Below are 27,960 nucleotides of genomic sequence, written 5' to 3'. Positions count from 1 at the left end.
GGACTCCAGGATCATGACCCGAGCCGAAGGCAGTCGCCCAACCAATTGAGCCACCCAGGCGCCCCAAATAAATAAAATCTTAAAAAAAACACAAAAAACCTCACTCATTTCCTTGGTCTCCTGCCTTCATCTCCCGAGTAACACTTGAGGAGCTGGGAGAGGTACCAGGGAAGGAGAAAGGAGGGCCATTTGGACTAGGACTATAAGTGAGGTGAGACTGTGGGCTCTGGCTGGCTGAAGGAAGATTCTATAGAAAAAAATGCATGACACAAGGAGGGAAAGCGGGGGCTTAGAGACAGGTCTGGCCCAGGCCAGGAGCCAGGGTATTTATTCCACAGCAAAATGCCCTCATCCTTTCTCTTCTACCAACACTCCCCTCCCCCCGCCCCCTCCCCACCTGGCTTTTTTCCACAGAACACCTATAACCAGCAGGCATACCCTACTCCCTCTGGTGGGCAGTACTCAGCCAAGATCCCCTCTAAGGTAAGACTCCAACTGCCCTGTTTCCCCACTGGGGTCTCTGCATGGGGGGTGAGGGAGGGAGGCTTTCACGGCCAGGCTTAGCTGAGGCCGAATCCTGTTCATTTTGAAAGTCATGTCTCGCCCCTGTGTAGGGAGACTCGGGCTCCCTGAGAGCCATCTGGAAGTGGAGGGTGGGAGGTTCAATGTTCTCCACACCCACCCACTCAGAAAAGGTTACAAGGGGGCAGCAGCTATGTCACATGCCCTGGAGAAAACTGGGAACCAACATCCTCTCAAAGAGTGATATACAGCTCTAAAAAAACCTCACATGACACACAGCCAAACTAGCAGCCTTCCCATGTAGTAGTGTCTGCTCTCTCCACCTCTTTAACTGCTGACTTTCGTGGGGGGTGGGGGGAGGGAGGGCGAGAGGGGGGCACACTAACACTTAGGGGAGGCTTGCCCAGAAACTTGTGGTTGGTGGGAAAATTAATGCTTCGTTCTACAAAGGAAATAACAGAAAAAAACAAAACAAAACAAAACAACCCTGAGACTTTTGTTTCGTTCAGTTGCAAAGAAAGCAATCTTATAAATTCAGTAAATGAACATGCTAAATACTAATTTTGCTGGTGAAGAAAAAACAGGTGCTATTTCCCTCCATCTCTCAGAACAAGGAAGCCCCTGGCCTCAGGGACAGGACTTCTGCTGAGAGATCAGGAGTCACCTCCTGACTGGAAGCAGGTAAAGAAGCAGCTAACACTGCCCGTGGGTATCCACTCGCCAGTGATTTGTGGCCAATTTCTATCCATCCACCTAGCAGGCAGAAGGACACCTATCTACCTATCTACCTTCTGTTCACTCCGCTTGGCCAGTGTGTGCTCATCTTGGGTAAATGTACTTAGGATGATAAATCTGCTTTGAAAGAAAGTCCATTCAGTCCATAGTCAGACCCAAGGACTTCCGAGATAATCTGGGTCTGAGCCTGCCCCTGGGCCCCGAAGACATGGCAGAGGTCACTGTAGCCCCACATCACCTCCTCTGATCTCTTTCCAGGGGGGAGCCACGCCTTCTTCCTCGGTGAGTAGTGGGGCAGAGAAAATATGGCTCCTGAGAGAAGGGGTCTGGGGCCAGAGGGTATGCAGGGCCAGGGCCATGGCCATGGCCACTCAGACGTTCTCCCTGAGGCCAGGGCCATGGCCATGGCCACTCAGACGTTCTCCCTGTCCTGCAGGCTTCCCAGGTGCGCCCTGGCCTGCTGCAGTGGGTGAAGTTCTGGTAGGTGAGTGTCAGAGTGAGCAGTGCAAGCCTGCATCCAGGAGATGAGGCACAGCCACTCCAGGGGCAGGGCTGGGATCTTGGCATTCGCTTTGCTTTGGGTGGATGTTCTAAAGGCATCGAGAAGGAGACCCCAGCGTGGGGCGTGGAGAAAGACTCATCAGGAAATGACCAAGGACACTCGGAAAGCACCCTCTGAGCGCTGAGTGGAGGCCTGCCAGAGGCAGGGCCATGCAGGGACAGCCATAAGGGGAGGTGGAGGAGAGGGACAGGACAGAAGGGTCTGGGGTAACTGCAGAGAAAGGCTCAAAGGCAGGAGGAAGTGAGTCGCCAGTGGGGAAGGGGCAAAAGATAAACTTGGCAGAACCACAAAATCTGTTTCAGGGAGAAGCAGGAGTAAGGGAACATGCAGGTGAAACAGGCAGGACACCAAAAAACTGGGAGCGTAGAGGCTGGATGAAAGGATACCCGGTTTCAACACATTCAGGAGCAGCCACATTCTACTGTTTGTTCTTTCTTTTCTTCTAGAAAATTATTTCCAATCATAACTGAGGTCCTGAACAACATCAGCCATCAAGGAGCACAACTGTGCCCCACCCCCAACTCTCTCCCTGTGTCAGGCTTGGTCTGGGTGCTGACACCTGCTTTTTCCAGGTTGAACCTGGTCTGTCTGTCCCTCGTTTCTTCCAACTGAACTGTGGGGTCTCCTTGTCCAGAAACCTCATCGGATAAACCTGCCACTTTCTTCACCTACTCTGTTTTGTGACCTGAAGTCACTGTGACAGTTCTTCAGGAGAAGCTTCCTGCTTTGGGATTTCTTTGTGGAAATAAAACATGAATCTTATTTCCTTAAGATTTCTCATGCCGTGTTCTTTCATGTTATCCTGATGGCCCGGATCAGGGAGAATGGAAGTGATCGGGGCAGATAATGTGCCTTCCTGCTGAGAGTGGTATACCAAATGGGGGACTGAGAGAGGTAAGACCTGGGTGGTCCTGACAAGCAGTAGCTAGCTGATCTCACTGTGCCTCAGTTTCTCCATCTGTAAAACATCATCTTGGCCCAGCCTGCATCTGAATGCCATGCTCCCGAAGCTGAGGCACTCAAAGGTGTTTTGCTAGCCTGAAAAGGCAACAGGGAAGTCATTCACCTTAGGAGGTGGCAGTAAAGAGGCTTTTCAAGAGAGGAGGCCAGTCCCAGAGGGTTAGGAAGGGGGCAAGAACAGGGGCCAGGGGCTAGCAGAGCACATGCCTCAGCCTTGTAAACACACGGAGGTATGGATGAGGCCATGTGCTTAGGAAGTTGTGGGCAAGCGGCTCATACCCAACCCAGTGCCTTATCATATGCAGTGGCTCTGTGTCTCCGGGATGCAGAGGGGGTGGCAGAAACTTCTACTTCATTAATGTGCCAAGGAAACAGGCAGGGGTTCTTGGCTCAGGCTGAGGCCAGGCTTATCCCAAGCCTAGGAACTCTGCAGACAGGCCTGGAGAGTCTGCACTTAAGAGTCTCTGAGTCAAAGTCCCATCAAGGCCATATAATGTGCCCATATTAGGGAGCCCTCACCATTCATCCCCGACATTCCTGCAGGGACCCAGGAAGTAAAAGGAGGACAGGAAGCACCCTGCTAGCGTAGGTGACTCCCTCGGAGACTCTAAGTTCCCTGAGGGCACAGCTCCTGTTTGCCTTGGTCATCGCTCCATCCCCAGCACTGACCACAGGGCCTGACAAAGGGTGGGCCTCAAATAGTTGATGAATAAATGAAAAAAAAAAAACAAAACCAAAAACAACCTGGTCCAAAATGAACTTGGGGAAACTGTCTTGATCAAACCCATCTGGATCAGAGAAAGATGAAGACTATTCCTTTGCTCTGCATCCTACTCTCACTTTTGTCCTTAAATTGGGGCTACTGCTTTGGAGACATACCTCATTTTATCATGCTTTGCTCTATTGCATTTTGCGGATATTAAAGTCTTTTACAAACTGAAGCTTTGTGGCAACCCTGCATCAAGCAAGTCTATTGGGACCAGTTTTCCAATAGTATTTGCTCACTTCACATCTCTTGTGTTACATTTTGGTAATTCTCTCAATATTTCCAACTTTTTCATTGTTATTATATTTGTTATGGTGATCTGTGATCCTGATCTTTGATGTTACTATTGTAATTATTGTGGGGCACCACAAACTGCACCTATTTAAGACAGCAAACTTAATCCATACATGTGTGTGTTGACTGCTCCACTGGCCGTTCTCCCATCTCTCTAGTCTCCTTGGGCCTCTCTATTCCCTGAGACAACAATATTGAAATTAGGCCAACTGGCGTGCCTGGGTGGTGCAGTCAGTTAAGTGTCCGACTCTTGATTTTGGCTTGGGTCCTGATCTCAGGGTCGTGGGATCGAGCCCCATGTTGGCCTCCACGCTCAGCAAGCAGTCTGTTTAGGATTCTCTCTCCCTCTACTCCTCCCCTACTCTGGAATAAAGAAATAAATCTTAAAAAAAAACAAAAAAAAGAAAAAGAAAAGAACTTAGGCCAATTTATAATCCTACACTGGCCTCTTAAAGTGTTCAAGTGAGAGGAAGAGTCGCATGTCTCTCACTTTAAATCAGAAGCTAGAAATACCTAAGCTTGGTGAGGAAAGCATGTGGAAAGCTGAGACAGGCCGGCAGCTAGGCCTCCTGCTCCAGCTGGCCGTTCGTGAGTGCAAAAGAAAAGTACATGAGGAAATGAAAAGTGCTACTTTAGTAAGCACATGATTGATCAGAAAGCAAACAGCCTTGGTGCTGATACGGAGAAAATTTCAGTGGTCTGGATAGAAGTTCAAACCAGCCACAACATTCTCTTAAGCCAAAGCCTGATCCAGAGCCAGGCCCTGACTCTCTTCAATTCTGTGAAGGCTGAGAGAGGTGGGGAAGCTGCAGAAGAAAAGCTGGAAGCTAGCAGAGGTGGGTTCATGAGGTTTAAGGAAAGAAGCTGTCTTCATGACATTAAAAAAAAAAATCACAAGGTGAAGCAGCAAGTGCTGATGTAGAAGCTGCAGCCAGTGACCCAGAAGATCTAGCTAAGGTCATTCCTGAAGGACTTGAGCAACAGATTTTCAATATAGATGAAACAGCCTTCTACTGGAAGGAGATGCCATCTAGGACTTGGAAAACTGGCGAGAAGTCATGCCTGGCTTCACAGCTTCAAAGCACAGGCTGACTCTCTTATTAGGGGCGAATGCAGTTGGTAACTAAGTTGAAGCCACTGCTCATTGACCATTCTGAAAATCCTAGGGCTCGAAAGAATTATGCTAAATCTACTCTGCCTGGGCTTTATACATGGAATAACAAAACCTGGATTACAGCACATCTGTTTACAATGTGGTCTACTGAATATTTTAAGCCCACTGCTGAGACCTACTGCTCAGAAAAAAGGGATTGCTTTCAAAATATTACTGCTCACAGGCAATGCACCTGGTCACCCAGGAGCTCTGATGGAGATGGACAATGAGATTCATGTTTTCATGCCTGCTGACACAACATCCATTCTGCAGCCCATGGATCAAGGAGTCATTGTGACTTTCAAGTCTTATTACTTAAGAAATATTTTGTGAGGTGGGCCGGAAGTGGGCCGGGGAGGCGGGAGGCCCAGCAGGCAAGATGAAGCGGGCAGTGGACGATATGTTCCCTGAGGGCGCCGGGCCCTACGTGGACCTGGACAAGGCAGGAGGCAGCACGGGGCTTCTGATGGACTTGGCAGCCAATGAGAAGGCAGTTCATGCAGACTTTTAAAATGATTTTGAAGATCTGTATGGTGATGATATCCAGTGAGACGCCGTCCAGCAGTGCGTGTGGTCATGTGTGTTACGAGGTGGTGTGGTGGAGTTCCTCAGAGGACAATTTCAGATAGTCCTAAAGAACTCATGGATGTTACTTGAAATTAAGAGATGGTTAACCAAGAAAGAGAAGGATGGTTTTAACTATCTGCATGAGGCCCACTTATCTCTGAATGTGACCAACTTTTGTCCTTCAATTAAAAAGCGATGTCATAAAAAAAAAAAACATTTTGTAAGGCAATAGCTGCCATAGTGGTTCCTCTGATGGATCTGGGCAAAATAAATTGAAAACCTTTTGGGAGAGATTCACTGTTCTAGATACCATTAAGAATATCTGTGATTCATGGGAAGAGGTCAAAATATGAACATGTACAGGGGTTTGGAAGAAGCTGATTCCAACCCTTGTAGATGACTTTGAGGGGTTCAGGACATCAGTGGAGGAAGTCACTGCAGATGTGGTGGAAACAGCAAGAGAACTCGAATTGGAGGTAAAGCCTGAGTATGGGACTGAATTGTGTGATCTCATGATCAAACTGAAGGGATGAGGAGCTGCTGCTTATGAATGAGCAAAGAAAGCGGTTTCTTGAGTTGGAATCAACTCCTGGTGAAGATGCTGTGAAGATCGTTGTAATGACAACAAAAGATTTAGACTATGACACAGACTTAGTTGATAAAGCAGCAGCAGAATTTGAGAAGCCTGACTCCAGTTCTGAAGGAAGTTCTACTGTGGGTAAAATGCTATCCAAAGGCATCACATATTACAGAGAAATTGTTCATGAAAGGAAGAGTCAATTGATGCAGCAAACTTCAGTTTGTCTTAAGAAACTGCCACAGTCACCCCAGCCTTCAGCAACCATGACCCTGATCAGTCAGCAGCCATGGACATTGAGGCGAGACCCTCCACAGCAAAAAGATTACACTTTGCTGAAAGCTCACTTGATAGTTAGCATCCTTTAGCAATAAAGTGTTTTTTAAAATTAAGATATGTATCTTGTTTTTTTAAGGCATAATGCTATTGCATACTTACTAGACTACAGTATAAACATATTTTTATGTGCATTGGGAAACCAAAAACTTCATTTGACTCAATGGAGTGCCTGGGTGGCTGAGTCAGTTGAGCATCCAACTCTTGGTTTTGGCTCAGGTCATGATCTCAGGGTCCTGGGATCAAGCCCTGCGATGGGCTCCTTGTTGAGCGGGGAGTCTGCTTGAGGATTCTCTCTCCATCTCCTTCTGATCCTCCCCATACTCATGCTCTCTCTCTCTCTAAAACAAATAAGTAAATCTTTAATAATATTTTAGAAATAAATTTAAAAATTCATTGGACTTATTCTATTGCATTACTTGCTTTATTGTGGTGGTCTGGAACCCAACCTGCAATTATCTCCAAGGTGTGCCTGTCCTCCAAGGTGTGTCTGTCTTGGATTTCAGCTGTGTAGGGAGGGCCTTGTAGTACCTCCTGGAAGCCACAGGGAGGAGAACCCAGCTCTCCCCAGGCAGACACTCAATTCTTTGGCTGACTGACAGCTAGCTTCCTGGAGTGTGGGTGATGAATCAGAAAGAGCTGGAACTCAGGTCTCCTGGAGCCACTCCCTGAGGGACAGCAGGAGACGTTGAGGTGGTCAACATGGTTCTAGACTGTCAGGGTATTCCTGGTCCAAAGGGCTCAAGGCAGCCCTTTAAAGTTCAAAGTGCCACCTGAAGCAGGCAAAGGCCCTCTGGTGTAAAGGACTCTCTAATAAAAGGGCAGGATGTCCCTTTCTCCTTCCTGGACCTCTGAATCAGCCTCTGACTTTCATTTTTCCCTAAAATCCATTCTCCCATGACAGCCAGGAAGGATCCATGCTCAGAATCCTCCACAAGTTTTTCAGTAGCCATAGAATGAAATCCCAAATCCTCATGGTGGCTTAGAGATGATCCAGCTCCCGCCTCCCTCTTCCTTGTCAACCCAGACCTGCTGGGAGAAGCTCTCAAGGAACACCGCTGCTATCTCTCCCCACAGCTCAAGGTCTTCAGAAGACTGGAGCTTTAATTACTTTAGGTCTACATTCAAATGTTCCCCCACCCAGCCAGCGGAACCAAGGATACCTCCCCGATCACAATCACATTGCACCTGTTTTATTTTCTCCCCATAATTGTCATTCTATGAAGTTATCTTGTTCCTTAATTTAAAAAAATTAGATTATGATCTGTCTTCTCCACTGGAACATAAGCTCCACAGTACAGGTATCTTATCTATCTTGAATTCCCAGTGCCAAGAGCCAAAATAGCTGCTCAGTATTTGTGAATGAGAGAATGGGAGGAGGGATCAGAATTCAGTGGGATTGATCCAGGAAGTCTTCCTGGTAGTTTAAAAAGCAAAGGATACACAGGGACAAAAAGTGGGTGGCAAAGGAAGAAACCAGACCTGCTGGACAACGTGGCTGCTTTCTGGGGTGTGATAGTAACATTGGCAGAGGCACAGGAAAGGAAGGGATAGGGATGCCCCGAATTCTGCCTCCCAATACCCCACATCCCAGCTCCTTTTCTCTTCAAAGATTTTAGGCTTTTCACCTAGGTGTTCACCAAGGTCCCAAGGCCCCAGTGTGCAACCCTTCAAATCCCGCATTCCCTCTCTGAACCCACGAGGCTGGCTCCCAGCCACTAGGTGTGTCTGTAATGTAGCAATCAGGGCTGGGCCTTGCCTCCTACCCACACTCAAGTTCTGGCAGATATGGGGTGGGGTGGGGGCAGGCCTGTGGGGAAACAGAGGTTTATTGGTATTCTCAGAGAGGGAACTAGAACATCAACTGGACTTGGAGATGGGTTGATGCAGAGCCAGGCTGTGTGACTCTGCCTGACACCATTAACCCCACGTGATGCATCCAAAGAGCTGCTGAAATCCAACGATTCTCCTCCCACCCATCACCCAAACTGCTGGGATGGTGAGAATCCCCTCCCCTTCTTCCCCCCACTTGCCTAACCATGGGACACTGGGCACGCAGGAAACACAAACCCACTGAGGCAGTACAGAGATGCTACGTTCTAAAGTTAGCACATATAGCGTAAATCATGTAAAGCCAAGATTGCCCTTGAAGATCCATCAGGAAGGTACCAAGTGGAAACAAAGCTGTTGAGCACAGCCAGTTCTCTTCTCCAGCGCGAGAACGGATTTCTTCGGTTGTGCACATTGTGTTCAGGGGCATTATACAGAAGTACCTATCTTTAAACACCAGAACTGTAAAGCCAGAACTAGAACGAGTCAATGGTCTTTAAACTCACACTTGGTGCAACAAGGTGCTCCAAGAGGCACCTGGAGTCTGAGGCAATGGCAGGTTCATTTTGGGGCATACACTCGTGGAGGGCCCTTAATCTCTTAATTTTCTGTGTTCATCTTGCCAAAAGTGTACAGGTTAACTCACTGAAATTAATGCATATATGCTTGGAGCTGCCACCTAGGGCTATGCAGGCTGCACGCCATGAAGGGACACCTGGGAAAGGGGACCAATGAGGGCTAAATGCAGCTTGCCCCCCAACTCTCAGGGCGTGGGTCTGACTCATGCAAGGCACTATGTGGGCTGGTGAGGTCCTCTGGAGGACACGACTCCACAGTACAGCACAGGCGCAATCCAGGTGCAGGCCCTGGACTCCCGGGTTCTCATGCTGGCCTTGCCATACACGGGCTGTGTGACCTTGGGTGAGTCACTTCACCTCTACATGCTGTGGTTCCCCAGCCTGTAGAATGTGGATAATTATAGTACCTACCTCATAGAATCACTGTGCTTTTTTCAATGAGATCATTCATTTAGAGCACTTAGTACAAGGCCTGCCACATAATAAGATATCAATAAATTGGCTAACATTATCAGCAGCATTAGCATTCAGTGGAGAGGAAAACACTGGGAAGTCAATTTGTTACAAAAGAACTCTAGAGCTAAACAGATGATGGTGTTTGGCTCATCTGTTGCTTTGGATCACCCAGGCCAAAGTGCTCCTCCATTAGCATGCCTAAGTGGAGGTGATTATACAGTATCAGTTCTCCTTTGTCCACTCTTCTTTCCCTCTGCTCCCAGAGTTGACCCTATGGCTGACAGAATGGTGGTTAATGAGCTCCTTCAGTCACTGTTAATTACTTAGGAAGAATCCATTACACATTAAAAACTTGTGTCCTCCAGAAAACCTTTTGAGAGGCGCTCCACCCGCCTCAGGCAGTTTGTTGCTCATCCCCTCCAGCAGCACTGACTGTTCGCCACAGCCCCTGCCACCTGGCCATTTGCGCTTAGTGAGTGTTCCTCGAGCCCTGTCTCCTCAGGTAGCTCCGCAAAGCAGGAGGTGCTATTATAAAGACAGAGGAGGCCTCTTGAGCCTACAGAGGGGCCGAGAGTGGGCTGTGGGGGCAGCATGGGAACTGAACAGAAGCACCAACTTCTGGGGTTCCCGAAGATCGTTCATGAGTGCCATCTGTGTGTGTTGCATCAGGTTGGGGTAAAGAGGCCTGCTCTCAAGTAAGATCTTGCTTTGTCCTGGCAGTGCCAGTCTACTTCCCCGCCCCTCCCTATGACACCAGGAACCGGCTGGGCCACCTGAACCTCATAGTAGAGAAGGTAGAGAAGGTGGCTTGATTAGAATATTTTGTCACTTTGAGGTGATACAACCCAAGTTGGGGGGTGGGGCAGGGCGGTGGGATAAACTCCATGAAATGGAGAAGGCACTCAGAGTTCAGGACCTAGATCCTATCTCCAACTGGGTATCTTTAAGAGCTATTTTGCATTGTTGTTGTTTCCCCCGCCCACATCTGTGTTCTCTATTCCTTGTCTTGGTTCAAGACAGTCATCTCTCTGAAGACCCAAGAGTAAAAGATGGGCAACTGGATAACAGGAGGGGTCCAGCCCCAAAGGAGGAAAGTGTACAACTTGGTGGAAGGATGCTTGAACCCTAACTTATCCAATCTAACAAATGCTTGCTCCGCCTGTCCTCTGTCTAAGGCATGGTGTAGGGGCATATAAAGGTGATTAAGATATAGTTCTTGGTTTCAAGGAACTTAATATTCTAAGAGAGAAATAAGAGAAGAGCATAAGTTATCCCAGGTACAATGCCAGAGAGAAACAAACAAATTGCTATGGCAATTCCAAGAAGGGAAGGGTATGGGGAGTTGGGGGGGGGGAAGTTAGGGATGATGGGAAAAATCAGGGAAGCTTCATCCAAGATGGATGTTGTGTTCTGAGAACTAGAGATGACAGAAGGGCATTTTAGAAATAAGCAAGAGCACGGGAAGATGCTTGGAGGACCAAGAAGGGTTTATTTGGTAGGGAGTCCAGTTTGGCCAGAATGTGGGGTCATGTGCAAAGGAGTAAAAGAAGTCAGAAAGGCAGGTCGAGGCCAGAGCATGGAAGGCCTTCACTGCCAGTCTAAGGAGTTTATACATAATTGGGTAGGGTGGGGAAAAGCCCGAATTATAAGAGCAGAATGAAGGATATAAGGGAAAGAGACAAAGGCAAAAGGAGAGGTTGCTTGGGTGCCACTGCCTATCCTTTGGAGGGACAGGTTCAACCTGTCTCCATCCCAGCTCCATTGGCATGAAGCACCCCATTGCCATCTCACCTTCCTAGTGCCTGAGGCAGAATGTGCATTGAGAAATTCAAGGTAAGTGGGGAACAGTCTACACCTCCCTTCCCAGAGCCCCAGGGGTGGGTGATGGGATCTGGGGGTGAGTCAGTGGGGTGGGGACCCCATTTCTGCTCACATCCACCTCCCTGGGAATATAAAGGACAAGCGGTGAGGCCCTGCCTCAGAGCACCCCAAACTTGACACCATGAAGATCCCAGTTCTTCCTGCTGTGGTTCTTCTCTCTCTTCTGGCACTCCACTCTGCTCAGGGGGCTTCCCTGGGTAGTTCTGAGGTGAGCACATCACCTGGATTCTCTTTCTCTTACCTATTACCTTGCTTAGTCCTCCATTTCTTTACCTTCAATGCATTACTGGATGCGTGGCTCCTATTTTTGGAGATTATCAGAGGCTGAATGAAAAGCAGGGGCTCTGAGGAAGGGAAGAAAGGAGAAGTAGACAAAACATTCCCAGGAAGACATGTAGATGGAGGTGCTTTATTTCTGGAAGGGATGGTGAGAGTATAGGCAGAGGCTGGACAACTGAATCCTGGGAGGAGACAGGGGCTGGGGTCGTCGTCTGGGCTCAGCTTCACCTGTGTTTCGTCTGTCTCCCAGGGAATGGCTTCCAGGTGACTGGGAGCTCCCTACTGTCTCTGGAGCCTAGGCCATAGCAAGGATCCTTAAGAGGTAGTCTCTAGTCAGGAGGAAGCTGGAGGCCCCTCTCTCCCCATCTTCTCCCAGTTTGGGGGAGAGTGTCCATGCTGGATTTAAAAGTCTGAGATGGCGTCACATACACAATTGCTTGGGACCCAAGCAAGTGAAGTCAGTGAGCAAGCAGGCTGGTAGGGCCCCAGGGAAGGTGGAGTGAACCTGCCCAATCTAAGAAGGGACAGTCTGTATACCTATCTGACTGCTGCTAAGCAGGAAAATGTATCCAGTGTGGCCAGAGTTTTTAAATTTTGGGGAGAAACCAGAAATCTGATTTATGTATTCTTACTAATTAAAAATGTTTTATTCAAATTAAAAAACAAGCCAAACTACTATGAGAGCTAAACATTTGGGTCTAGCCTATAGGATACCCATTTGTGACCTTTATTGTGGAAAGGAAGAAATAAGGGACAATGAAGCCAGGCAACTAAAGTAAGGAGAACAAGACGGGGTGCACTGAGGTCTGGGGCAGTGACTACACGGGGGAGGGAAATGGTGACTCCGACTTTGGTGGCAATAAAGTCACAAAGCAAGCCAACCTCAATCAATTAAAGGCAGGCAGGGCACCTAGGCAGCTTGGCTCCTACCTGTGTGCTAATCTCCCCCACCCAGCTCTATGGGTTAAGTGTAGGAATCTCAAGAACACCCCAAGTCAAATGCACAGCAACACTAGCCCGATTTTCTTTGGAGGAGTCCTCTCTTCTCCACCCCTTGCACCTGCTGCCTACCATGGATGCAGGCCTGGGCTTTTAGCTTCTCTGTCTCACACACACCACTCTCCAATCTCTCCTCTTTGCCTTGCTGTCAACCATCTGTCTTACTGGAACAGAGCAGGCTATCTGAGGCCCTGTGGTGGAGAATGGGCTATATCCTTGGAGACTGGCCTATGGAGGAAGGCAGGGCTGGCAGAGAGGGTTTGGGGACAAGGACTCGCCATTATGTGATCCTTTGGTTTTCTCCCCTTCACCTTCCAGGAGGAAACCACCATTGGTAATTATGCGGCAGGCCCTGAGGTAAACACCCCGTTTTCCCACACTCCAGCCTGAGTCTGTGCCCTCTTCTGTGCTCCTTTGCCACTTTCTTCACACCCTGTCTCTTTGCCTAGGCCTTTAACGCTAACTTCCTGAACATTGACAAGTTGCGCTCTGTAAGTACCATTCTCCAGTGCTGACCCCCACCCCCAAACATCCACACCATAAAGGAGACCAATGCCTTAGTCAACAGCTTGCAAAGCCGCCGTGGACCCCTCACCTTTTCCAGGGGGCTGCGGGCTGAGCTCTGTCCTCCCCTGGCACTGACCCTCTTCTGGTCTCCCTGTCTCCACAGGCTTTTAAGCCCGATGAATTCTTGAACTGGCACGCCCTCTTTGAGGTAAGTGCGTGGGCACCCCTTCTCCTTGACTGTCTGTGGTCTCTCCAGCATAGGGTCCACACATTCTAGTTCTAGCCCTTTTGGTTTTTTCCTGAGCTGTAGGAGGGAGTAACTGCCCTGCTGGACAGAAGAAAGTTTCCTGAGGACGCTGACATGGCCACACCTATTTTCCTAACACGGCAGTGGGGGAGCAGAGCCACAAAGACAATTCCAGAAAAGGCAGAACTTAATCAGACAGGAGTTTATTTGAGTCCCTTTATCATCTACGAAGAAACTGAGGCCCTAAGTTGGGTGTCTTACTGGCACTTAGAGGGCGAAGTCAGTGACAGCGCAGGCACTGGAGCCTACATCACACGACTCTGCACGTACTTCTACGTGTCCTCACGCAAACGTCTCTGAGCCTCAGCTTCCTCATCTCTGATGTGGGCCTGCCAGTACCTACCTCAAAAGGCAGCTGTGCAGACCAAATGAAGGCATGCCTGTGGAGCAGGTAGTATAAGGCAGACACAGAATAAGGGCTCAGGAAAAATTAGTTCTTCCTGTAGTTGTAAATGATAACACCACTGCCACTACCGAGAGCTCATTCACTGAGTCTTTACTGATCCGTGTTCACCTGACTTGTATCACATCACTCTCATTCTTTTTTTCTCTTTTAGTCTATCAAAAGGAAACTTCCTTTCCTCAACTGGGATGCCTTTCCTAAGGTAAGAGGCGGTGGGCAGTACAAGGACAGAAGTTGGGGATGGGGGAAGAAGTCGACCATCTGGGAGGTAGGGTGAGGATGGGTAACAGAGGATAAACCGTCCTCTCACTAAAGCTAAGGGAAATCTCAGCTACTGTAGAGAATGAGAACCCAGATCAAGGCAGGGATTCCTTTCTATCTCTGCCCCATGCTTCCTCATGGAGGACTCCAGCTCCCCACACCCAAGGGTCCCCAATCTGACCATACCCTCTCTCCCTCCAGCTGAAGGGTTTGAGGAGTGCAACTCCTGATGCCCAGTGACTGTTCCCTTCAAGACCAAGCACTGCTGATACCCACTGGAAGAGGGGCTAGTGTGGGCTCTGGTCACCATTCTATAAGTGCTCTCTCTGGGCTCAGTAACACCAATAAAATGTTTTCCAATCTACCAGCTTCTGTATCTGTGTCTGTCCTTATCCCATCTGGCTCTAGAAGGGGATTAGGATGAAGTAGGCTCCAAGGCTCGTAGGCAGAAATCTTGAATTCTGAGAGGGTAGTAAGCAGTGATGTAGGAGGAAGTGGGGAGGGCTTATCAAGATGGCAAAAGATGCTGTGTCTTACTTTCTCGGTACTGGCTGATGTACTTGGGGAACATGACTCTGTGAGTTATTTACTAAGATTTTCAAGGAATCAAACCTGCTTCCCTCCCTGAACTACTGGTACCTTCCCCACCTGCCTTCTGAGAACCTGATTCCCTTGTTGGGGGCAATTTGGTATAAGAGAGCTGTCTGGAATCCCAGCCTCAGAAGCCAGCTGAAATCATATGAGCCCATCTAAAATCCTTTTTTAAGAATTAGGTAGGTTACAAATAAAGAAAAGTAGTGATGTGATCCTGGGCCTTTCTAAACCTCCACTTCTTTATCTGTGCAATGAGAGTGGAAATAAACAAGAATGATAATAACTACCCTGTGGTGGTGTTAATGAAAGTCAAAAGAGATAAGGTATGTAAAGCCCCTTGCACAGGACTGGGCATATGGTAGGTGCTCGACAATGACGCGTTCCCTCCAGTCCCCCAGAGAGCTGCCCCAGTGACCCAGATTCATTATTGACTCCCTCACCAATCCATCCATCCATCCATTTACTGCAAAGGTCTTGAAACATGGAACGGATTCCATCTCAGTTCTGCACATGTATTCTGTATGGAATCTCTGTGTCTGCTCTGGGTACTTAAAATGCTGACTTAGTTGAGATTATTTCTGGTTTCTCTTGAGAACTGGGAAAATTGGAGAGCAATGGACTTGAGATTGGCTTAAATCCAAGTAACAGCTGCCCTCTTTACAGGATGTGGTGCCAGATCAGTAAAATTTCCCTTGGCAAGTTTCACTTATTTACACTGCCTTTTGGCCTCTATCAGAGACTGAGTTTGCAAACTGTGGCCTGTAGCTTACTTGAGGAAGTGGACTACAAAGGGAAATTAAACGGGTGGGGAAGCAAAAACTTCCTTCTACCCTCTGAAATTCTGTGGCTGGCCTAAGAATTAAACTGACATAAGACAGATTAACAGGAGAAAAGCATACAAAGTCATTTAATATATTTTTACACTTATATAGGAGTCTTCAGAGGAAAAAGGAAGACTCAAAGGAGCCATTAGGCCCCAAAGCTTATGTACCTTTTTACACACGAATGACAGATTGTAAGGATGTGACGAGACACAGGGGCTTGGATTGGGGGCAAGAAGTTGTGGGAGTGATTAGGATACATAGGGGAAACTAATGGGAGATAAGGGTTATTTTAGTATGTTTGTTTGTACAGACTGGAATTGATTCCCAGACTCTGCCGATAAGAATGTTCTTCTCTTCCTGGTACAGGGAGGGCACCTTTCTCAAGGAAAATTTTATGGTAGAAAGGGCAAGGTCAGAGAGCCCTTCCTGCATCTGCTATTTCTCAATTGCCTTCAGTTTAAAATAATCAATATGCAAAAAGCAGTGTATTTTGGGGTGGCATGTTCTGAACCCTTTACTTGGCTCTTGCTTCCAAAGAGCTTCCAGACTAGACAAATAGACATGTACGTGTTGCTTATACCCCTTCCTTCTGGTTAACTAAAAATCATAGACACATACACAAACGGGAAGCAACTTATAAATGGGATCATTGACAGAAAAGAAAAAAAAAAATGGAGGGTGCTCACGTACCACAATCAATTAAAATATTTAGCAAAGATTGAATGCTCATAATTGCAGTGATACGAACTAGAGTAGAGAGGGGGCGCCTGGGTGGCTCAGTCGTTAAGCGTCTGCCTTCGGCTCAGGTCATGATCCCGGGGTCCTGGGATCGAGTCCCACATCGGGCTCCCTGCTCGGCGGGAAGCCTGCTTCTCCCTCTCCCACTCCCCCTGCTTGTGTTCCTGCTCTCGCTGTGTCTCTCTCTGTCAAATAAATAAATAAAAAATCTTTAAAGGAACTAGAGTAGAGGAAGAAGGTGGGGAGATCCTCAAGATGTATGTATTGAGTGGCTAGGTTTTAGGGGAGGCCAAGAGTCAGCACACACAAGTCACGAGCATCTTTGAGATAAAGCAGTAGTTCTCAAAGTGCAGACCTTTGATCAGCAGCATCAGCATTACATGGGAATTTATAAGAAGCACGAATCCTTGGGCCCCACCCCATATCTATTAAATCAGAAACTGGGGATGGGGCATAGCAATCTGTATTTTAACAGGCTCTCTAGATGATTCTGATGCACTAAAGCTTCAGAACCACTGAGAAAAGGAAATTCAGAGAATGATTAATATAAAATTCGGGACCATAGTTACCTCTCGGGGGAGAGACCATCATGTGATACGGGAAGGGCACCCAGAGGGGGTTGGTGACAGAAGGCTTCTACTGTTCATGTTTTTATTTTTTCCTTAAATATATCATATTGGAGGAAAAAAAAAATCTTTTCCTTCTACCCTTCTAGGTTTTGGCTAGGTCTCTGTAACAAAAGACAGATTAACAAGAAAAAGGCATACAAATTTATTTAATATAAATTTTACATGACATGGGAGACTTCCTAAGAAAATGAAGACCTGAAGAAGTAGTTAAAACTGTGTGTTTTTGTGTTGGGTTTGGCGAAGAAGAGTGGAAAGTCATGGAGAAATGTGATAGGACAAAGGGGGTATAAACTCAGTGTGGTAAACTGGGGGAAACTCCGCAAGGCCTGTTCATTCAAATTCCTCTTGGGGGAGGGTGTCCTCCCTCCTGAAGATAAAGATGATCCTTTCCTCAGGGTATAGGGAGGGTACTTCTCACATGAAGGTCTTAGGACCTGCTTCAGGGGAAGGTCAAAGAGTCCTTCCTGCACCTGTTTTCTCAAATTCCTTCAGCTGAAATATTCAGTATGCGGGGCGCCTGGGTGGCTCAGTTGGTTAAGCGACTGCCTTCGGCTCAGGTCATGATCCTGGAGTCCTGGGATTGAGTCCCGCATCGGGCTCCCTGCTCGGCAGGGAGTCTGCTTCTCCCTCTGACCCTCCTCCCTCTCATGCTCTCTGTCTCTCATTCTCTCTCTCTCAAATAAATAAATAAAATCTTAAAAAAAAAAAAAAAAAAGAAAAAAGAAATATTCAGTATGCTGAGGCACCATATTTTGGGGTAGCATGTCCTGAACTCTGTCAATATACGTTTTATACACACATATATGTAATGTTTCACAATAAGATATTACTAAGACAAGCAAATATCTTTGAGTAACTTGTGAGTGCTAAGGGAATTACAGAGAAAAGCAATAATTTGAGTCTATGAAGACTGGAATCTTATGGAGAAAAAAGAAGCGTAGACATGTTTGTGTAAATGAGTGATGGATATACTCTAGATCAAATGAAACTGACAATAATATACCAACATGGGCCAGGTAATTCAGAGGATTCAAAGAATGGAAGACGAGACTCCCCATTCCCTGTGAAATGTGTAGGATGAGGAAGAAGCCAGGACGGAGTCACACTTCACTGGATACTTCACACAAACCACAAATGTATCTTGGGATAATGCCACCCATTAAATGGGATGTAGAGACACATGTTGAGATATGAACAATCACTAAGATATAGTAAAATGAAAAAAGAAAGCAGCAGAGCAGTGTGAGCAATATGTTGGAAAAAAAAGAGATGGTAAAAATAGATGTTCTTACATGCATAAAATAGCTCTAGAATAAAACTCAAGAAGTAACAGCTTTCACCTCTGGGGATTGATGTACTTTCATTGTGAGTCTTTTTGGATTTTATGAAAAAAATTTTTTTACTCTGTGCACTCTTACATATTCAAAAGAATATGTTAAAAATGAAAACTCTCTAATACGACAAACAAACAAGCAAACAACCCTTTGCATTTTAAGGTAACAGGGCCCAGCCCATGAACTGGCCCAGACTGGGCACTTCTTATTTATTTATTTATTTTTATTAAAGATTTTATTTATTTATTTGAGATAGAGTGTGAGAGAGAGAGAGCATGAGTGGGGGGACAGAGGGAGAGGGAGAAGCAGGCTCCCCACTGAGCTGGGATCATGACCTGAGCTGAAGGCAGATGCTTAACTGACTGAGCCACCCAGGTGCCCCAGACTGGGTATTTCTTACTGAATGAATGAAATCAATTTCCTATACATTCACCATACCTCTTTGCTACTGTTTGTTTTTTTTTTTTAAAGATTTTATTTATTTATTTGACAGAGAGAGAGTACAAGCAGGGGGAGTGGCAGGCAGAGGGAGAAGCAGGCTTCCCACTGAGCAGGGAGCCTGACCCGGGGCTCGATTCCAGGACCCTGGGATCATGACCTGAGCTGAAGGCAGACACTTAACTAACTAAGCCCCCCAGGCACCTCCCTCTTTGCTACTTAAAGTGTGGTCCTTATTGGTGGGGTCTATACCACAATGAGATACCACCTCACACCAGTCAGAATGGCTAAAATTAACAACTCAGGAAACAACAGATGGTGGTAAGGATGTGGAGAAAGGGGAACCCTCTCACACTGTTGATGGGAATGCAAACTGGTGCAGCCACTGTGGAAAAAGTATGGAGGTTCCTCAAAAAGTTAAAAATAGAACTACCCTACAACCCAGCAATCTGCACTGCTAGGTATTTGCCCAAGGATACAAAAATACTGATTCAAAGGGGTACATGCACCCCAATGTTTATAGCAGTAATGTCCACAATAGTCAAACTATGGAAGAGCCCAGATGCCCATTGACAAATGAATGGATAAAGAAGATGTGGGGTGTGTACGTGTGAGTGTGTATCTATATCTTTCTATATCTATATCTAGTGGAATATTACTCAGCCATCAAAAAGAATGAGATCTTGCCGTTTGCAACAATGTGAATGGAACTAGAGGGTATTATGCTAAGCGAAATAAGTCAGTCAGCGAAAGACAAATAGCATATGATTCCACTTATATGTGGGATTTAAGAAACAAAACAGATGAACATAGTCCTGGGAAGGGAAGGAAATATAAGATAAGATGAATTCAGAGACGGAGACAAACCATAAGAGATGCTGAACTCCAGGAAACAATCTGAGGGTGGCTGGAGGAGGGGGGGCGGGTGTATAGGGTAACTGGGTGATGGGCATTAAGGAGGGCACTTGATGTAATGAGCACTGAGTGTTATATGCAACTGATGAATCACTAAACTCTACCTCTGAAACTAATACTACACTATATGTTAATCAATTGATTAAAAAAAAAAAAGGTGTAGTTCTTAGACCAGCAGCATTAACATCACCTGCCTCGGGAGAAATTCAGACTCTCAGCCCACACCAGAGCTAAGGAATCAGAATAGGCATTTTAACAAGACATGCCCCCTCCCATGGTTCGGATGCACAGTGAAGTTTGAGAAGCACTGCCTGAGGCATTATGTTAAGTGCCGTGTAGAAATGCCTTCTGAGGGCTTATGATCCAGCTGAAGATAAAGGAAGTACACAGAAAGTGCTGGATGCTACTAGAAAAGATGTGTTTAAATTGAGCAGAATGGAGAAACCCCTTTTGAGTCAGGGTAAGAACACTAGGGGAAGTAACTTTTGAGCAGGGCATTAACGATGGGACTAAAAAACAACGGTTTGATTGATTTCAGTCATATGTGGAATTTAAGAAACAAAGCAAATGATCATAGGGGAAAAAAGAGAGGCAAACCAAGAAACAGACTTTGCTATAGAGAACACACTGATGGTTGTGAGAGGGGAGGTGGGTCGGATGCACGATGGGGATCAAGGAGTGCACTTGTGACGAGCACCGGGTGTTACATGGAAGTGTTGAATCACTAAATTGTACACCTGCAGCTAATATTACACTGTATGTTAACTAACTAGAATTTAAATAAAAACTTAAAAAATAAATCAACAACAACAACCTCTTTGGTTACCTTCAGAGGCTGCTGAGAACCAATTCATGATTTTGAGAACTGATAAATAAGGGGAATAGCTAAAGCATTTATCCTCTTTCTTGTATAAATGTACCTCGGGGCAAACCAACAACTTTTCTTTATACAAGGATTTGCAGCTAATAAATGCAGATGGAATAATAGAACTATAATATCACCATTTTTTTGCAAGATTTAATAAAATAATGGACTGAGGCTGGCGTCAATGACTGCTAAAACTGCCCGATGAAAGGCTGACAGGGAACTTTAGAGTGGTGGGTCGGGCTGACCCCCTTGAACCCATGGATCCACCCGACACTAAAAGACTTATAAGGAGACCTGTCTCTGCAAATCTGATACAAGAGAAGGGATGGATCACTGTGAAGTATTCTGGCCACAAGTCAACCCCAAATCTGACTAAACCTCTGGAATCTAGATCTAACCACCAGTTTGCAGGGGGAAAAAAGTACAGAGGAACCTGGTAAAGGGTTCCAGGGAGAAATTAGCAACGCCTCCCCTCCCCTCATGGCCTGCATTTCCCATGGGAAATTCTAGAGATCTAATAACTCTATTTCCTTAACAAAAATATTGTAGGAAAAAAAGAGAAAGGGGGGAAGGAACTTAAAGATAAAAACAAATTTAAACAAATTAAGAGCAGATCATGTAAATGCAATGTATAGATCTTGTCTGTATCCTGATTTGAACAAATCAACTAAAAAAAAGATTCATGAGATGATAAACTGAACACTGACAGATTGATACTGAGAAATTATTCATCTTTCTCCGATGTGAAATGGTACTGTAGTTATGTTTTTAAAAAAGAATCTTTACCTTAGAGACACATAATGATGAATTTACAGATGAAATGATAAACTGGGATTTAATCTGGTGGGGTGAGTAGGCTGGGGTATATACAGGAAATAAGGTTGGTAACTACTAAAGCTAAGGGATGGATACATGGGGGTTCATTATACTAGCTTTTCTAACTTTTGTATATTTCAAAAATTTCCCTAATAAAAGTTTTTAAAAATATTTTTTAAAAAGCATACCTTCATACTTTAGGAGCAAGGGAGAGGACAAAGGACAAAAGATGGTCCCCATTCACGGACAAAGCTATATACACTGAACTGATAGTGCGGGATCCCGGCCTGGGACGCTGTAATTCAGCTTGGCTATTGTGGAGGTATTGAAGGCTAGAAAGGCAGGTTGGGTCAGATGATGGAGGGCATGAATGCAAGGCTGAGAGATTTCCACTCCATCCTGTGGTCAGTGAAGGTGGTCATAGCCACAGCCACAACTGCAACAGCTACCCTTATTTGGCTGTTATCACGAGCCAGGCTGTCTGTCAAGTGCTTTGCATATATTATCTCAGTTGATCCACATAACAACGCTGGTAGGTTGGTATCATTTCCCTATCTTACAAATGAAGAAACTGAATCTCAGAGAGATAAAGTAATTTGTTTAGGCTCACGCAGCCAGTACCTGGCAGAGTCAGGATTAAACCCGCCCACACCTACAATATTACCCCCAGTTTAACTGCACTAGTCCTAACTTTGTTTGCTTTATCTACAGGGGTTCCATATAAGATTTTGCTGGACAAAATTCTTCCATTCCTTAAAGAAAGATTTGGAAACCACTGCTGTGAATGATGGACACAGCTGCTGAAAGCATTAAGGCAGTACTGCCTAGTGTTTAGATCACAAGGTTTTTGTTTTTTGGGGTTTTTTTGTTGTTTTGTTTTTGTTTTGTTTTTAAATCAGTCAGATGTGGTTCAAATTCCATTCCTACCATTTTATTAGCTATGTGACTTCCGTGTGGCCATGCTGTCAAGGCCTCAGTTTCTTCATTTGTAAGGTGGGAATAATACCGGTACTTCATAGGAGTTAAGAAACACTCAACAAATATTAGCCCAACTTCATTCATATTAACAAATGGCAGCTGTTCTTATTATGCTATACATCTCATCTCCAGTCAGATCAGGACCCAGACAGATTCATACTTGGAGAACTGATATTCATGTCTGCATTCATTTGCTTTCTTTAAGCAGATGAAGAAACGGAAGCTCAGAAAGGTGAAGTGTCTTTCCCAAGGGCAACCTGGGAGGACATAGCAGAGCCAAGTTTTATACCCAGGTTGTTAGACTCCAAAGCCGCAGACCTTTAACCATTTTAATTTCCTGTCTCCATAAGACATAAAAAGCTCCCAGGTATTGAGGGCCCACCAAGTGTAAGCTACTGTGTTAGGTACTTCACCTTCATGTTCTTATTTAATTCTTAGAACTTTATGAAGTAAGTACCATTTTCATGTCCATTTTACACAAATGAAAGTAAAACTCAAAGGAGAAAAGCATGGCTGGGTTTACCTTGCTGTCACTGAAATTTCTTATCAAAGTCCTGAATGATAGAATCAAGACTGAGGTACAAAGTTGTGGATATGTGCACCACTATCCTCCTAAAGATATGCTAGAAACTCTTCTTCATGTATACACAAAGAAGTAGGTATAATGATTTTCACAGTAGCAATGCCTGCAGGAGCTTAAAGGTGGAAACCACCTAAATGTCCACCAATAAGAGAATGGAAAACTAAAATATGGTATATCCATCCAGTGGAATGGTAGGTATTCAACAGTAAAAATGAGATAGAGTTGGGGCACGTGGGTAGTTCAGTCGGTTGGGCATCTGACTTGATTTCGGCTCAGGTCATGATCTCAGGGTCGTGGGATGGAGCCCTGTGTCTGGCTCTGTGCTCAGCAGGGAGAGTCTGCTTGAGATTCTCTCTCTCCCTCTGCCCCTCTCCTCCATGCGTACTCTCTCTCTCGTTCTCTAAAATAAATAAATAAATCTTTGCAAAAAAATATTTTATTTTTTAAGTAATCTCTATACCCAACTCAGGGCTCAAACTCATAACCCCAAGATCAAGAGTCACATGTCCTACACACTGAGCCAGCCAGGCGCCCCTGTAATGTTTTAATTCTTAAAACAATCTGAAGCAAATAGGTTATGCAAAATGTTAAGATGGATAAAACTAATGTGTACACCAGGCTTTGTCAGTACGGTTTATCATATTTTTCTGTATGTATGAAAAATCTCATAATCAAATATTTTAAAGCAATGACAACAAAGACACTTTAATTTCAACCTGCCCAAAGCCATTTCAGCCATGAGGGAATTCTGTGGCTGATACAGCACTCCTGGTGCTACCCCCTCAGCACATTTATCATCACTAAAAACACCTACGATTTATCTTTTTTTAAAAAAATATTTTATTTATTTATTAGAGAGAGATATAGCGAGAGAGGGAACATAAACAGGGGGAGTAGGAGAGGGAGAAGCAGGCCTCCTGCAGAGCAGAGAGCCTGATGTGGGGCTTGATCCCAGAACCCTGGGATCATGACCTGAGCCAAAGGCAGATGTTTAACAACTGAGCCACCCAGGCGCCCCTACAATTTGTTATCTTTATATTACTCTAGAATTGCACTGTCCAATGCAGCAGCAACAAGCCACATGTGGCTACTGAGCACCTGAAATGTGACTAACCATAACTGAGATATGGGCATTTTGCACACATCAAACTTTAGACATTACAAAAAAAAAGAATATAAGTATCTCACTATTATTTTTTGTATTACATACTGAAATAATACTTTGGTTATATTAGGTTCAATAAAATATATTAAAATTCAAATTAATTTCACCTGTTTCTCCTTACTTTTTCAAATTTGGCTACTGGAAAATTTTAGATTACTCATGTGGCACACATTACATTTCTAGTAGATAGAGCTGGCCTAGAAGATGATCAGTCCCATGAGGCTCATGGGAACTCTTTTCTTTCCCAGTGTATGCCTAGCATGTAGTGCCTGGCACAGAGTAGGTACTCAAAAACACTCGTGAATTGAATGAAGGACTGGTTCTCTTGTCCGAGCCTGTGCCTACATCTGGGCATGCTTAATCAATCAAGCCTCTGTCAGAGCCTGCCAAACTCCCGCTGAGAGCCCCCTCTCCAAGGTACCACACAATCCTGGCCCTATAATAACCGCTCAAATATCTCCCACAGCAAGAACCTCCCTTCATATGATTCTCTCACTCCCTCTCCAATAGGCAAGGATCCCTACCTTAAAGTCCCAGAGTGTCTCTCCCCTCTGATGCCCCAAATTCCTGATAGGATGTGTGGTCACAGGGACACTGTGACAGTCTCAGAGACCCTCGCCCCCATGACACACCTCATTCCCCACACACAGCGCTCCTCATCACTCATTCCTAATGCAGCATCAGGGATCAATGTCCCTCCAGCACTGGCGACCTGATGAGAAGATCCTTCAGGGCCTCCAACTATCCACAGATCCCCCTTACAGCTTATTCTCAGGATAGCCCTCCTCATGAACGCCTAACAGAACATCTGGGGTGCCGCCCCTATGGAAGCAAGCGACAGGAAGACTAACTTTTGACTCCTTATATTATCCCCAAATGAGATTATTTAGCGAGGCAGGCTGACCAGATTGAGAGATCGGGATCTCATTCACCGTACTACTTAAAATCTATGTCCCATTACCAGGCCACCTTGTTAATTCTTATAACTAAAATCGTCTTCACAATCCTATTGCCCTAGATATACTTTTGTATAATTCGTTCCATGTAAACCTTTAAAACATGGCGCAATGTTTTAACAAAGCATGCTCTGGTATTGTTTTTTTTTAAGATTTTACTTATTTAACAGAGAGAGACACAGTGAGAGAAGGAACACAAGCAGGGGGGAGTGGGAGAGAGAGAAGCAGGCTTCCCGCTGAGTAGAGCGCCCGATGCGGGGCTCGAACCCAAGACCCTGGGATCATGACCTGAGCCGAAAGCAGACGCCTAACGACTGAGCCACCCAGACGCCCCTTGTATTGTTTCATTTCTTGATATACATCAAAGAAGTCCCCCCAAAGTCTCTTCTGACCTCAGAGAATCCCTGAGGTCCAGCTCCCTCCCCGCAAAGACCCTGCTCAGGAATGAACCCTCCCCTGGAAGCCCAAACTTACAGTTCTTATATCCGCAGTGGAGAAGTCAATTTCCGGTTTCAACTTGGCTTCGGCTTCAGACACCAACACTACCTCCTCCTCCGCTCGCCCTGCTCGCTGGCCTGGGCCTCGAGCTTTGCCATCCGGGCCCATCCGCTTCTTGTCAGGAGGGACACCACAGCCTTCAGTCGTCGCACCAAGCGCTTCCCTTCTTTCCCGGTGCACTTCCGGTTGGAGCTAACCTGCGCATGCTCCCTGGCTCTGGCGTCCCTCCTCTAGCGCTTTCCGACCCATTTCCGGTCAAAAGAGTGGCTCGCCCAGGAGCTTGCGCTGACCCGGTATCTCACCAGTTTGGGTTTACCGTCTGCCACAGGAAGGCATCTTCAGGCCTCACTTGAGAACTGCCTGCCCTCTTTCTCGGGATACAGGCCCTGAGGGGTGCGTGCACACCGAGAGGTACAAAACAGGCGGGAAAGCTGAGATGCAGTTTGAGGGGGACACTGGGGTTCGGTCCTGAAGTGGGAGCCTGCGAGTCCCACTTTGAGGCAGCTCAGAGCTCCTCGTGACCCAGAAGGCAGAGAGGAGGGATGGAGGAGTACCAAAAATGTTCTCTCTTTTAATTAATTAATTAATTATTTAAAAGATTTTTATTTATTTACTTGACAGAGAGAGAGAGGGAACACAAGCAGGGGGAGTGGGAGAGGGAGAAGCAGGCTTCCCGCGGAGCAGGGAGCCCAATGCGGGGCTCCATCCAAGAACCCTGGGATCATGACCTGAGCTGAAGGCAGACGCTTAAGGACTGAGCCACCCAGGCACCCCTTTCTCTCTTTTAAAGTCTGTTACAGGTTGAGGTGATAATACTTTGAACATGTTAAATTAAATAACATATGTTAATGTTAATCCCATCTGTTTCTTTTCTGTTTTAATGGGGCTGTTAGAAAATTAAAAATAGCTTACATTATATTTTCATTGGACAGTGCTGGGTTGATAGGACACATTGCAAAGCTCATAGCCCAGTGACTGGCGCATAATGAATGTCTGATAAATTCTTTGAGCACATTTTTTTTGCAGACTGCTTCCTTGTGAAAAAGCTTTCTGGTTATCAAGGATGAAGCCGTGAGGAAAATAAAACTGCCTGTGGTGCTCAGCTCTAACTGGGGAGACACACAATAGGTAAGTGAATACAGAAAGAAGGCACTTTCAGATCATGATAAATAAGTGCTGTGAAAGAAAGAAAACAAAGACAGTGGAATAGCCGGAATTGGCAATGTCTCTTTAAGGTGTCAGGGAGGGCCTCTCTGAGCTGGTAGTAGTTGAGCCGAGGCCTGAATAACTAACCGAAAGGGGCTGCCCATGGAAGGCCTGGGGCACAGGAACTCCAGGCCACGGGAACAGACTCTCCAAAAGCCTTGAAGCAGGAATGAGGCTTCTATAATTGGGGGAAATGGAAAATAGCTCTTGTTCGCAGGAAAAAAGTAGTAGGAAATGAGCCTGCAGAGGTGGGAATGTGGTGTCCTGTAGGTCACCAGGGCCCAGTAGGCTCTAGCCGTTGGTATTCGAAACATGACAGGAAACTTTTGCAGCCTTCTCCACCTAGTGTTGCAGGGAATCAAGCCCTGACACTCTGAGGCATCCATTACATGCAGTGAAGTAGGTCATCTATTGTATTAGGGAGAAAAAACTAGTAGCTAGTATCATCTTTAGGAAAATTGAGAAAACAATCACTCATACCATTCTCTGGAGGGCTTGATTCTCTCCTAAGACCCTGAGAAAGGCTGCATGAGAGGATATTTAGCAAGAGATTTGAAAAAGACCACGTTGACTGCAGTGTAGAGAGCAAATGGGATAGGGGCCAAGAGGAAGGAATGGAAGCATGGAGAAATGTGGGGAGCCTTTACAGTGGCCCAGATAAGAGTTGGCTGTGGCTTCCACTGGGGCAGAAGTAGCTGGATAGTGAGAAATGAGCATGTACCTCGGCAGCTAGAACCAACTGGACCTAGTGGATTAGACATGGGGAGGGAAAGGAAGGAGAGGAAGGAGTCAAGGGTAACTACTGAGTTTTGGGCCTGAGCAACTGGGTGGGTGCCAGTGTCGTGTGTGAAAGGTGAAATGACATGGGGTCACTTATGTCAAGGGGTTTTAAGATGGAGCTGGGAAGCCATTAAATGGATGGGCCTTATGTGCTCCCACTGGTGAAACCCATGAACTTTTGAATTGGGCCAAACTGCAAATATTGCAAGGACTCAGCCTGAACACTTGCAACAGTAAGAGGCTTTGCTTAATAATAGCCTTAGCAACTAATTATATTCAGTTAAGATTATTTTTTTGTCACCAACACCAATCAAAATTCTTTGTAAACAATATGTACAAGCATTCCCTTTTGTCTTTAAAAACCCTTGACTTTTGTTCCCAGGGGAGGGACACAATTTTGGTTGCTACCCAAATCTGTGCTCCCTGAATTGCAAATAAGTGCTTTTTTGTTGTTTTTTGGTCCTTTGTTTGTTTGTTTCAGAGAGAGAGAGTATGTACACATGTGTGCACATGAGGTGGGGGAGGGGCAGAGGAAGAGGGAGAGAGAGAATCCCAAGCAGACTCCTTGCTGAGTGTGGAGCCTGATGCAGGGCTCCATCTCACCACCCTGAGATCATGGCCTGAGTGGAAATCAAGAGTTGGACGCTTAACTGACTGAGCCACCC

The 27,960-nt window shown here is 45.9% G+C and overlaps 3 protein-coding genes and 1 pseudogene across 7 annotated transcripts in view; 3 read left to right on the top strand and 1 right to left on the bottom strand.

Annotated features, from left to right (window-relative positions):
- The window catches only part of DMKN (dermokine), a 17,577-nt gene extending 16,043 nt beyond the window's left edge, over positions 1–1,534 (top strand). Inside the window, exons 16-17 of the mRNA XM_081806743.1 lie at positions 415–483; positions 1,516–1,534. The gene's annotated coding sequence lies outside the window, so the exon portion shown is untranslated. The remainder of the gene's footprint in view (positions 1–414; positions 484–1,515) is intronic.
- The window catches only part of GAPDHS (glyceraldehyde-3-phosphate dehydrogenase, spermatogenic), a 62,341-nt gene extending 36,840 nt beyond the window's left edge, over positions 1–25,501 (bottom strand). For both annotated transcript variants that reach the window (XM_081806741.1, XM_081806742.1), the window contains exon 1: positions 25,286–25,501. The gene's annotated coding sequence lies outside the window, so the exon portion shown is untranslated. The remainder of the gene's footprint in view (positions 1–25,285) is intronic.
- On the top strand, positions 490–6,528 carry LOC145717573 (COP9 signalosome complex subunit 9 pseudogene; annotated as a pseudogene). The gene is made up of 3 exons (XR_014140898.1): positions 490–1,539; positions 1,694–1,741; positions 2,266–6,528. The product of XR_014140898.1 is annotated as a COP9 signalosome complex subunit 9 pseudogene (transcript).
- KRTDAP (keratinocyte differentiation associated protein) lies at positions 10,710–14,337 on the top strand. Of its 3 annotated transcripts, none has more exons than XM_081806148.1 (6): positions 10,710–11,169; positions 12,814–12,852; positions 12,945–12,986; positions 13,166–13,210; positions 13,867–13,914; positions 14,175–14,337. In XM_081806148.1, the coding sequence occupies exons 1-6, from the start codon at positions 11,149–11,151 to the stop codon at positions 14,211–14,213; spliced, it is 234 nt and encodes a 77-aa protein (XP_081662274.1). In that variant the 5' UTR covers positions 10,710–11,148; the 3' UTR covers positions 14,214–14,337. The 3 variants fall into 3 exon arrangements, with proteins under 3 accessions (XP_081662274.1, XP_006742885.1, XP_006742886.1); XM_006742822.2 differs by lacking the exon at positions 10,710–11,169 and adding an exon at positions 11,331–11,425; XM_006742823.3 differs by lacking the exons at positions 10,710–11,169; positions 12,945–12,986 and adding an exon at positions 11,331–11,425.
- Positions 25,502–27,960: the final 2,459 nt, after the last annotated feature.

This window comes from Leptonychotes weddellii, chromosome 16, assembly GCF_054177405.1.
Source record: "Leptonychotes weddellii isolate Sample4059 chromosome 16, ASM5417740v2, whole genome shotgun sequence".
NCBI classification, from domain to species: domain Eukaryota; kingdom Metazoa; phylum Chordata; class Mammalia; order Carnivora; family Phocidae; genus Leptonychotes; species Leptonychotes weddellii.
Note: the sequence above shows the minus strand (reverse complement) of the source record. Positions and strands in the feature narration are given on the sequence as shown.